The 12,104-nt window shown below is 42.3% G+C and overlaps 1 protein-coding gene across 2 annotated transcripts in view; it reads right to left on the bottom strand.

Moving 5' to 3' along the window:
• The window catches only part of LOC136881148 (uncharacterized), a 69,182-nt gene that overhangs the window by 42,787 nt on the left and 14,291 nt on the right, over positions 1 to 12,104 (bottom strand). For both annotated transcript variants that reach the window (XM_068229286.1, XM_067153813.2), the window contains exon 3: positions 8,054 to 8,305. In XM_068229286.1, the coding sequence (XP_068085387.1) occupies positions 8,054 to 8,305 (252 nt within the window). The remainder of the gene's footprint in view (positions 1 to 8,053; positions 8,306 to 12,104) is intronic.

Genomic DNA, 12,104 nt, shown 5'->3' with positions numbered 1-12,104 from the left:
TGCGGGATAAATGAGCCACCCAGGCTGTATGCTTATCGAACACTAAGCATCTAAACATGCGAGATAACTCTTTCATAACGCGCTCACACATATTACCCTGAGGGTATCTAATAGATGAATGAACCTGTGTGATACCTAGCTCTCTAATTATGGACTTCCATTTTCTCGAAATAAATTGCGGTCCACTGTCTGATAATATTCTAAGAGGAGTACCTAATTCAGGGATATACTTCTCTTTGATTATACGACTACAAGATTTTCCAGTGGCTTTTCTCATACCGTATAATCTGACTAATTTCGAGAAGGCATCAATAATGACTAAAATATATTGGAAGCCGAACTGTCCCTTTACCACAGGTCCAAATAAATCAGTACACACCAAGTCACCAGGTCTTTCTGAGATTACTGCTTGACGAGGTCCTTCTAAATAGCGGTTAGGAACTTTGCTACGCTGACACAGATCGCAAGTGGAAAGAATTTTTCTTATATCTCTTCCCATCTTGTCCCATATAAAATTCTGTCGGATCTCATACAGAACTTTATTAGCTCCAAAATGTCCTAATTCCTTGTGGATAAACCAAATCAATTCCACACGTAGCGCTTTGGGTACACAAATCCCCCAGAGATCCTCGCTACATTTCCTGGCTAGAAACCCGTTAACCAGTTTGTACGTGTGCCTACCATGCGACACAGTGAGCTGCTCTCCTCCCTGAAGTACAGACAAAGGTTCCCGACATTCTTCGTCTAACGACTGTTCAACCAATAGGTTACGTAGTCTATTTAGAGCAGTTTCATTTTCCTTAGACAGACATGTACATATAATAATGCCCTCACGTGGCTCTAGAAGGCTACCTTCTTCGCACAACTTCGGATCACGTGACAATAAATCAGCAAGGACATTATTCTTTCCCTTAATGTGAGTTACCTTAAACTCATACTCTTGTAGGGAGAGTATCCATCTACTAACTCTGTTAGATGATAATTTACACTTGGATACAAAAGAAAGAGCATGATGATCCGTCCTAACTTCAAATTCGGTACCTAAAACATACATCCTAAATTTACTGAGGGAGTATACGATAGCTAGGAATTCAAGTTCCGTTATAGTATAACGCTTTTCAGCAGCACTTAAACCTCTGGAAGCTAAAGACACAATCCCTAAATTACCATCATCATCTACTTGACATAGTGCACCAGCGATACCACAGTGAGATGCGTCCGTCAGCAACACATACTTCCTATCGGGCATGGGGTATCTCAAAACAACCGCCTGCCTGAATCCTTCTTTTAATTTTAGGAAAGCTATATCATGATCTTGTGTCCATTCCCACTTACTGCCAGCTTTCAATAGTTCTCTAAATGGCTCTAGTAAGTTACCAAATCTCACTACAAATCGTCTGAAAAAATTACATACACCAATATACGATCTGAGCTCCTTAATATTTCTAGGTGTCGTAGTATTCAATATTTTTTCAATTCTTGTGCTCTCAGGCGTCACTCCCATTGCCGATACACGGTGCCCCAAAAAAGTCACCTCTCGTCTACTGAAAACACATTTGTCAAGTTTCAGAGTAAAACCAGCATACTCTAATTTAGAAAAAACCCTTTCCAAGTGGTCCAAGTGCTCTTCAAAGGTACTAGATCCTATAACCAAATCATCGATATAAATAGTAGCATAATCTCCAGTATCATCTCCCAAGGCAATACTAAGTGCGCGAATAAGAGCTGCCGAACTCGTACGGGTCCCAAAAGGAACACGCCTAAATTGGTACAAACTATGCTTATAGCTGAAAGCAGTAAGAGGCCTGTCTTCTGATCTCAAAGGTATCTGCCAAAAACTACTCCTAAGATCTAACGTAGAAAACCAACTCTTACCCTGAAAATTCTGTATCAACTCTTCAATGGTTTGTGATCTCAAGTGATCAGCACCAATGCGACTGTTCATCTCCCTGCCATCAATACACAAACGTATTGATCCATCAGACTTAGGCACGACAATTAAGGGATTAACATATTGACTGTTTGATAATTCAATCACATCGTCTGCTAACATAGCTTGAATTTGATCCTCTACGGCTTTTGCATATTTGTGTGGTATCGGATATCGCGGTCCGCTGAATGGAGTCTTATCCAGCACAGAAAAAGAATGTTCATACAGATGGGTAACACCAGGTTTCACGGAGAAAATCTCCACGTGTTCACATAACACTTCAAATAACTTGTCCTTCTGGACTTCATTTAACTCATTTCTACTTACGGCTTCTTTCAAGCCCCATATCTTATCCTCATTAATCCACAACTGGCACAACTTCAGGCCCTCACTAGCCTCTTCATTTACTTTAGAAACCTCTCTCATTCTCCACACTGTACTAACTTCCGTTTTCCTCTGAATTTCCTCCTCAAACTTGACCTTGATATCCTCATTATTCCACCTCAAATTTAGCACTAGATCATTGTAATTTAACTGAGCCAATTTTAACGTTAACCAGTCAGATCCCAAGATAAGATCAAATATCAAATGCGGAATTACCAAACATATCTGAACGCTAATAGAATTATTAATGCAGATCGGGACAGCTACTTGTTTACAAATTTGCTTAGACTTCTTTCCAACAGCCGTAATGATGAAAGTAGACTTAACAGGCATTTCCTCCAACTGAATACCCTGTTTCACTAATGACTCATACCACTGAGAACTAATACATGATATTTGGCTACCAGGATCAATCAAAACTTTAACCCACGCCCCCCAGACTTTCAATTTAACAACGGGATTGACTACTTTATTACATGAATCTCCATTATTCTGCTCGGGTTCATCCAACAAATCGTCTCTAACATCGAGGTCATATGGTAACACTTTCATGGCAAGACACTTCGCTACCTTCGCACTAGGCTGGAATTCTGACCTAACATTACAGCCTCTAGTTAGTTTAAAGGTTCCCTTTGTGTATTGACGTTGGACTCATTAGTACATTGCTCTGGCCTCCGTTGGGAATTTCCTGTCCTATATTCCTGTGCTCCGCTCCTGCTGTTCTGCTGAGGTCTGAACTGATTGCGAGTTTCGTGATTCTGTGTACTACCGTTATGTCTCATTCCGTTGTGATGACTAAAGTTCTGAATATTCTCCGTTCTACTCCTAAGGTTACCTAAAGCATCAAAACTGCCTAGTAGGTTCTCCATCTCCTGAATAGTACCAACTTTTTGCATACAGGCCGCTTCTCTCACCCTGTCCGGAAAATGTCTCAAAAGTAGTCTTACTACATCAGACCCCTCGGTTATACCATCTAAGTTCTGACAAATCATGACATGTGCCAGGAAGTACTCGGTCATAGTAACTCCCTCATGCTGTTTGTACCTCCCAAATACCACCCTTTCTCTCTCCCTAGCTTGTATCGCTTCATTCCAGAATTTCTCTCTAAATTTATTTCTGAATTCTTTCAGGTTCGTCATCGTCTGCCTATATACCATGAACCAAGACCGAGTTTCTCCTACAAAAGCATGGTCAATATTTTCCATAACGTCTTCCCAGTCCATAGACCCTTCCTCTAGACGCTTTTCAAACCGTTTCTCTATCATCTTAAGGAAATCTAGCGGGTTCGTTTGTTTCCCATTAAATTTAGGTAGTTCAATTTCCCTAATGTAGCTATTTCCTAGACATTGCCTTCCCGTGAAAACCTGTTTATCCTTTGCCACCTGTTTTAACTGATTTTCTGCTTTCTCCATCCGGCATTCTACCTCTTTGTCTCTCCTATCAATTTCGCTCTCCAAGTTAACCTGCTTCTCTTTCAATGTCCTAATTTCAATCTTATTCTCTTCAGCTATCGCAAACCTTTCTTCACTTGCCCGGGTCTCATCTTCTATTCTAAGCTTTACCGTGTCAATCTCTTGTTGGACGTGGTCTTTAAATATCCGTATTTCCCCTCTTTGAGTCTCAACTCTCTTATCAATACTAGTGACCTGCCTCATTACTTCCTCCCTAGTAGAGTTGTTTTCCTTCCCCATTAATTCCAGGAATTCACTTCTCTGCCCCGCAAACTTTTTTTTTACCTCTTTCCCTCGCCGTTCATATTCACTTTTCTGGTCCTCTAATCGCTTATTAAAATGTTCATTTTTTACCACCAGATCGCGTAACTGCCTACTGTGTTCGTCCATTCTCCGATTCGCTTCCTCCTTATTTTCCCTCATCTCCCTGCTTAATTCAGCTTTAGTTTGCTCTAACTGTTCTTTAAGTTCATATTTAATATTCTCAATTTTAGTGTTAGTTTGTTCTAATTCACCTTTAAGCTCATTTTTACTGTCCTCTATCTTACTTAACATTAATTGCATCATTCCCATTAACTGATCATTATTATTACTTTCATTGTTAGTGTTTACTTCCGCTTCGCCCCCCATCCTACTATCATCTGACTCCATACTGACTTCTTTCTGCTTGCCTTCACTCTCCATACTACTTACACTTCTATCTTCAATTTCCTCTACTAGACTACACAACTCTTCCTCTGAACTCAATACGTTATTGCCTTTTATCGCCCGTCCACTGCGCAACATCCTCTCCTCTTTCGTTTGATCAGCCATGACCCTTCCCACAATCAAACACTTCTAATGAAACGTGGATATCCAAATTTTGCCCATAATACAAATTCTGATATTGTTACTGTCATTAACTGCTCCGTACTTAATGATTTTCTCGCCACACGTTGGAGCGGAATTATGTGACTTCCCCTCTCTCGGAGAACAATCAACAAATGAGAAATGCAACCAAGCAAGCAAAGGGCGCCAATCTTTAAGTTGAGGACTTAAAGATAAAATTTATAATCAAGCTTGGACAGACTCTTATCACAGGGGTGAGGTGATAGTGCACTAATCATTAAGCAGGAGAATTAGAAATTAAAAGGCTAATTAAGGCAAATTGATTAAAGTAAACTAGAAAAATACTATTTATTATATTTAATATAAATGACGACGGTTTAACGAGAACTGAATTTAAAATAGAAAATGAATTTAATAAAAAATTGAATGACTCTACTTCGCGAAAACTTGCAATATCTTTAACTCGCTTGCTCACCATTTAGTCTTGTTCTGCTGGTCCTTGGAAGGCTTCCCTCCTTGTAGCTGGAACATCATCGGTCGTCTTTGATATCTCTTCATCTGCAGCGAAGTACCATTCCTGCCTTGCAAATTGCACCCACCACTAATTGGAAGATGACTTCAAAACTAACACTCCCTATTATGCTCTATCCCATATTGGAGATAAGCCCTAAGTCATAGTTAGCAGAACCACCTTGGGTTATTTGGAGAGGATACTCAATTAAGAATCCTTCCAACTTTACTGAAAATATTCTCTGAAGTTTCATTTCTATCTAGATTAATACTACCTCTTGACTTAGACTGGTTCGAACCGGTCTTGTAGCCGTGCTGTACGTAATTACTGATGAGAGTGGCTCTACATCCCTCATTCAGAATTTCTAAGTACCACGTTGTGGTAATGAAGTAGAATGCTAACGCAGAATCAAACGAATAATAATACCGAAGAATGCAGCAGAGTCCAGTAGTAGAGATGAAGCCAAGAGCTCCAGCATGCCCTTTTATAACCTTTACTGGTGCTAATTACAGGTCGCAACACGTGGTCCAATCAGATGACATGTCTCTCCCCACTCCAGATATTAGAGTTGACGGGTCTTAACTCTGATATTAACTGTTCTTCTATTGGTCCATTCACTCATTATCCATGGCAACATGACGCTCCTTTCAAAATATAGGCGTTGATTCGTTTGAATAATTCTGGTCGAAATACGGTAGCTTACGTTGGGACGCGTGAACACGTGCTCGCTTTTCCCAGAACTTGATGTCTAAATTGGTCCTCCCTTCCTCCTCGGTGATGTGGCAAGATAACTGAAATCTACTGCAAGTTAATTTTAACCAACTGTCGCAAGAATCTAAGTGAATATTAGAATATTCAGCCCTCGTTTACAAGTCGTAGTTACAAAGTAATGAAATGATAGTGAGCAAATGATTAAACATGAATTATAATACAATTACATACCAAAATAAATATCATGACGTTAAATTCTTGAATTAATTACACATAATAAAATTAACATAATTACACTGTAACGTCTGGAACGTTACAAGAGTTATTACTCGATGAAATGAAATGTCGTATGGCTTTTAGTGCCGGGATATCCCAGGGCGGGTTCGGCTCGCCAGGTGCAGGTCTTTCTATTTGACTCCCGTAGGCGACCTGCGCGTCGTGATGAGGATGAAATGATGATGAAGACAACACATACACCCAGCCCCCGTGCCAGTGGAATTAACCAATTAAGGTTAAAATCCCCGACCCGGCCGGGAATCGAACCCGGGACCCTCTGAACCGAACGCCAGTACGCTGACCGTTGAGCCAACGAGTCGGACATTACTCGATAATACCCGCACGGCGTAATTCTTGCTCGATTTCAACAATATCTGCCTACACTCTCGTTCACCTCTAAATTCGTATGATCGGCCAGACTTTCGCCGGGAAGTGTAGCCGCGTAGGTTAAGCCTTGTTCTTACCTAGCGTGAACCTACATTCTAGCTCAGCTCTAATGCTCCTAGACCTGCTCAAGCCGGGAAGGCAGCCTGCAGTAAGGAAGGGCAACCTGGTATCAGGAAGGGCAGCTAGTAAAGTTAAGCCTACACACTTACCGAGCGTGAGGTTAAGCCTACACTCTTACCTAGCCTGAGGTTAAGCCTAGACTCTTACCTACCGTGAGCCTACACTCAGATTTAATGCACTAAGGTAACCCAGATATATGTAGGGATGGGTAGCCTGCAGTAAGGCAAGGCAGCCGATGAGGTTAGCATGAGGTTAAGCTCACACTCTTAGCTAACGTTAAGTTTGGTTTGGCTAGGTTTCGTTGGGTTGGCTAGGTTAGATTGGGTTAGGTTAACGCGTGGTCATCGTGAGGATAAACGCCTTTTCTTAGCAAGAGGTCCCTAATCTTAGTCATGGTGTGAAATTAAACCCGTGTTCTTAGCCACAGTGTAAGTTTAGACCTCTACTCTTAGCCAAGGTGTGAGAGTAAGCCCCTGCTTCTGGCGAAGGCACGAGATTAGGCGCCTGTTCTTAGCCAGGCTGTAAGGTTAATGCCTCAAAACCTATCCAGGATATGAGTTTAAATCCTCAAAACTTAACCAAGTTCTAAGGTTAGCTTAGCTTAACATAGTCGAGCGATCCTGTTCCTGCTGCTGAACGCGTAAAGAACACTACTTTTGATTAATCCCCTCTCATGCATAAACGAATAACGAGATCATCAGTATTTTTGTCATCGACTAGTGTGAGTTTGAGTTCCTCCTGCCGCCGAGAGAGAACATATTAAGTATTTGATTTACGTCGCACCGACACAGATAGGTCTTATGGAGAAGATGGCATAGGAAAGGGCTGGGGGTAGGAAGGAAGCGGCCGTGGCCTTAATTAAGGTACAGCTCCAGCATTTTCCTGACGTGAAAATGTTAAATGACTGGAAAACCATCTTCAGGTCTGCCGACAGTGGGGCTCGAACCCACTATCTCCCGGATGCAAGCTCACAGCTGCACGGCCAACTCGCCCGGTGTGAGAGAGATCAGTGCTCTCTTTCAGAACATGGGCCTTGGTGAATTCGGCACAACAAGAACACATTGGAGAGGTCTTCCCCTTTAGGATCTTCCATGACCTATCCTCAGCTTACACAAAACAGCGGCCTCTCTGCGGGAAGGGCGTAAAGAGGACCGTCACACGGCAGTATTCTTAATTTTTCTCAGCTTATTAGCAGTTCGGATAGCTAGCTAATCTGACTCTCAGGCTGCCACGATGGTTCAACATAGCTGAAAAGATATATCCGTAGCAGGTACGTTCATAACTGTACGTGGTAAATGTGCCGCTTCTTTTGCAGCTTGATGCACAAGTTCACTTCCCGCAATCCAATACGGCAACTTACGTGTGTTGCGTGGTACTGTTGCACAGTTATATAATAAGGATACTGTAACTTGCGTTTCTAATTATACCCTCCGCCAATTTCACATACGTTCTTACCTTGTACTGTCATCCAGGGATCACTAACGGAATCTCGACTAACTCCAATCCAATACCCCGTGACACCATATCTGATGCTGCTCACATAGTCCATGTATAATTCCAATTCCTGGCCAGTACGAGGAGACGCAAGGTGTCCTCCTTCTCTTTCACAAGTTGACTTAGCCTGGGACCAGTTCTTCTCCATGGCGTGAAGTCTGAGAAATGGTAGGTGGATAATATTGTCTGCTCTGCGGTAGAATACACAATTATCTGCGAACACAATTACATATCAGAATATATACTAATTCCATACAGAAGCGGAAGTATCCAAATTGTCATTGAGTTTAGACTTCGAGTTCTGATCTGGATTCGATCAGTGGAATTTTAGAGGAATATAGAATGTGTTCGCTAAATACCTTTGTGGACATCCAGAACGTGATGTATAAATGTAAATTTCACAGACTGTCAGTTGCAGATGAATGTCCGAGTACCAGGCGCGCATTTAGCGTGGTGGAGTGGGAAGTGTCTTGTAGTCTTTTGCAACATCTTTTATGGAGAACATATAACATATAGACATTGTGTGAGTCGTTTAGAACTATTAGTGGCATTGAAAGTCTGTTTTATTTGCTGCTGGTGGTGGTCATTCTTTAGAGGAAGTACAACAAGGCAACATTTATCTGTTAACACTAAACGGAAGGAAAATTGAAGATGCTCGATATTTCGAAAAATGAAATCATCGGTAAAAGAAATATATAAGCCCCGGAGGTCTGGAAAATGAAAGATCGCCCTGATATCATAAACCTAATACAGTCGAGATGGGGAGAGAAAAAGAGTGGACCAAGGGAGTTCAGGTAGGGAAGATGAAAGCGAGTAGTCAGATATAAGTGTGTGGAAACAACGCAAGACTCAGCTAGGAGAACCATGATCGCCAACTCACGCTTCCAAGTACGGAGGCTTTGTTAATCCTGTTAGTAGACTTTTATGACAGACGGGGAGTACCGTGGATATATTCTACCTCCACCCAAAGGGGGATCGCCCTGCTTGTAGAGTAGAGATGCATCCATTGCGAATGCCAGGCAGCATCAAACCCTCTTAAAATACTTTTATAACAAATTTTGTACCATAAATCACGTAACACGCTTCGCACATTATGAAATGTCACATCATTCCCAGAATTCAACACGGCGCAATAAAACCTCCTGGCCGATGACCTCGCTGTTAGGCTCCTTTAAACAACAATAGCCATCGTGAATAAAAACTCCTAAACGAACAACAACAAAAGATAATCATGTAGCGGGAGATTTACTTTCACAGAATCCCCTACCTGTTGTAAGAGAAGACTTACTTGCGCCCCAGGGACTCTTAAGTCGGGAGTTTGGGTTGGTGACAATGCGGCCCTTAGGTGAAGTCTGGCATTGCTTTCACTTACTTGAGTCAGGCTCCTCACTTTCACATATCCTATGTGATCCCCCGTGGTCAGCGCTTGTTCCTTTGTTATCACAACGTTGTTAGAACATTCGAGTCTTAGAGAGTCTTTTATTATCACGCCCGCCGTTCCCCTTGCCTTTCTCTGCCGATAACTTTATTCTTCGAAGTGTGTCACCCCTTCCATTGTCCGACTCGTTGGCTAAATGGTCAGCGTACTGGCCTTCGGTTCAGAGGGTCCCGGGTTCGATTCCCGGCCGTGTCGGGGATTTTAACCTTAATTGGTTAATTCCAATGGCCGGGGGACTGGGTGTTTGTGCTGTCCCCAACATCCCTGCAACTCACACACCACACATAACACTATCCTCCACCACAATGACACGCAGTTACCTACACATGGCAGATGCCGCCCACCCTCATCGGAGGGTCTGCCTTGCAAGGGCTTCACTCGGTTAGAAATAGCCACACGAAATTAAATTATTAACCCCTTCCATTTATCCCTCTGATTACTGTTAATAAAGGACGGTTGCCCAGTTGTACTTTCTCTTAAATAAATAATCACCAGTACCACCTCCACTAACACATCAGATGTAACTTCCAGGACACGTGTCATGTCAACTCACATAATGTTTTTTTTTTTTTTTCTTGTTAGGCGCCAGCCCTGCTGTAGTTCCTTTCGGTGCTTCCTGGGATGGGCTAGTGAGTCACACAACGGGGAATCTCCCAGCCGGTCTTTCCTTGCTTTGTTCTCTTCGGCTCATTTGTCCGTGAGTTGTTGGTAGATGCAACGATAATTTTACGTCTTAAGCCACATGGCGAATATTCCTGTACTCATCGCCCAAGCTATGAAAATGAGGCTAACCGGGAGCTGTCGGTCAGTTTTGGAGCCAGAATCGGTGTTTGAGACTGCCTGATGGAGTCAGTGTTCGACTCAGTGTTCGCGTCGGAGTTGGAATCGATGTGTTGGGGTTCGGTGGCTGGAATGAGGGTGGTAGAGGTGTTGGCTGTCTCTAGTGTTCCACCGGAGTTGTGTCGGAGTGTGAGTAAGTCTCTGGACAGAAGACGACTTCGGAATAGACACTGTGTACTGCCTTAGAGCACTGTGTGTATGCTTCTATGGGCGGAGGATCCTTGTGAGTCAGCGACTAGAGCAGCTATCGTGAATCTAAATTTTACTTAGTTAGTGGTCGTTGTTGTGAGAAATATTATCATGCAGTTTAACACTGTTGAGTTGTTACAGTTCGGTTGTTCTCTGTGTTTCATTGTGTGAATTACTGGACTGTCTCTAGAGCTGAACCAAGGAACAGTCGTCGTGCGTTGTGTAGCCAGGAGCACTGTGTTCAAACCTAGCTGTCTGCATGCAGCTGTTTTATGGGATGACTGCACTTGAAGAAGTAAAAGTAAGGCGAGCCTGTGATTCGGATTATAGCTCTCTCAGGTAATTCTTATGAGCCGGGACTCCCTGCTGTGTGAAAAGAACAGAGACTTGCAAATAGACACTAATTAGTATGTACGGTCATTCACGGTTGTATAGAATTGTGTATGTGTGTGTGTGTGTGTGTATTAGGTCATCCTGAAATAAATTAGAATAATAAAACGAACAGTATTTCATTCGTAATATCACAAATATTTTCTCTTTATCAGCTGTAGCAAGAGGCTACAAGCCCCCTCCCCCTCCTCCCCGCGAAATGCGCGGCTGCTCCTCGGTCATTCATATTAAACAGACAGTCTATGTAGTTTTCATTTAGGCCTCACTCTGACCGTTTTGGACGTAATGTACAGGATCATAGAGACTATTTGTGCTATTTGAGAGAGGTTGATCGATATTCTTTGTCACTTTCGACAACCGGAAATGTTTGTGGAAGTATAGCGTTGAAGTTGTGCAATATAAATTAGTTTCCTTGTGTTAACACACTCAGTTAACATTAGTGAAGAACCTGAGATCCGCCGGCACAGTTCCTGTTCACCCTGCACAGTACACCAACCACCTACAGTTTGTTATTGTAGTAGATTCGTCACGTAGCGGAGATGACTTACAAATCATCCCTTAGTTAGAGACTCCTAATACTCTTATCGTTTTTCTTATAATTGTGATTATCGTCTTAATTTTCCTCTTGATTAATAGTAGCTAAACACTATGCGGTCTTACAGCTTATACAATTACTACCCTCTCCAGTTAGTCCATTGTCTGACAATGAAAATACCTCCAAGTTTGCGACGGACTTGGCAAAAAATCGAAATATAATCGTTAAAATTTTCTTAACACGTACTGTAAAAACGCACGAGACATCATAGATTAGATGTTGCTGTTTCTATTATGAATCAGTCTGACACCCTCACTGAAATGTACGCAACCTATGCGTGACACTTCCTCTCCATTCATAACAGAAACTGAATGTACAATGAATGGTACTACTACTATCGCTTATACCTCAGTCATTTCATGTTGTAAAAGTCAAGAATGAGACTGTGACAGGTCGATAAAAGTAACAAATTTGTTCTAGCCTATGACAGAAAATATAGTGCAGACGTCAACAAGTAGTTTCTCTTGGTAGCAGGCTCTACTTACTCTACTGGGGACTGCTGGCTGTGGCATGAGAAGCGAGCAGCGGACAGATGTGTTGTATCCCATGGCGGTACTTGT

Source organism: Anabrus simplex, chromosome 9 (assembly GCF_040414725.1).
Source record: "Anabrus simplex isolate iqAnaSimp1 chromosome 9, ASM4041472v1, whole genome shotgun sequence".
NCBI lineage: Eukaryota > Metazoa > Arthropoda > Insecta > Orthoptera > Tettigoniidae > Anabrus > Anabrus simplex.
The sequence above is the reverse complement of the archived record's forward strand: the minus strand, read 5'-3'. Positions and strand labels throughout refer to the sequence as shown.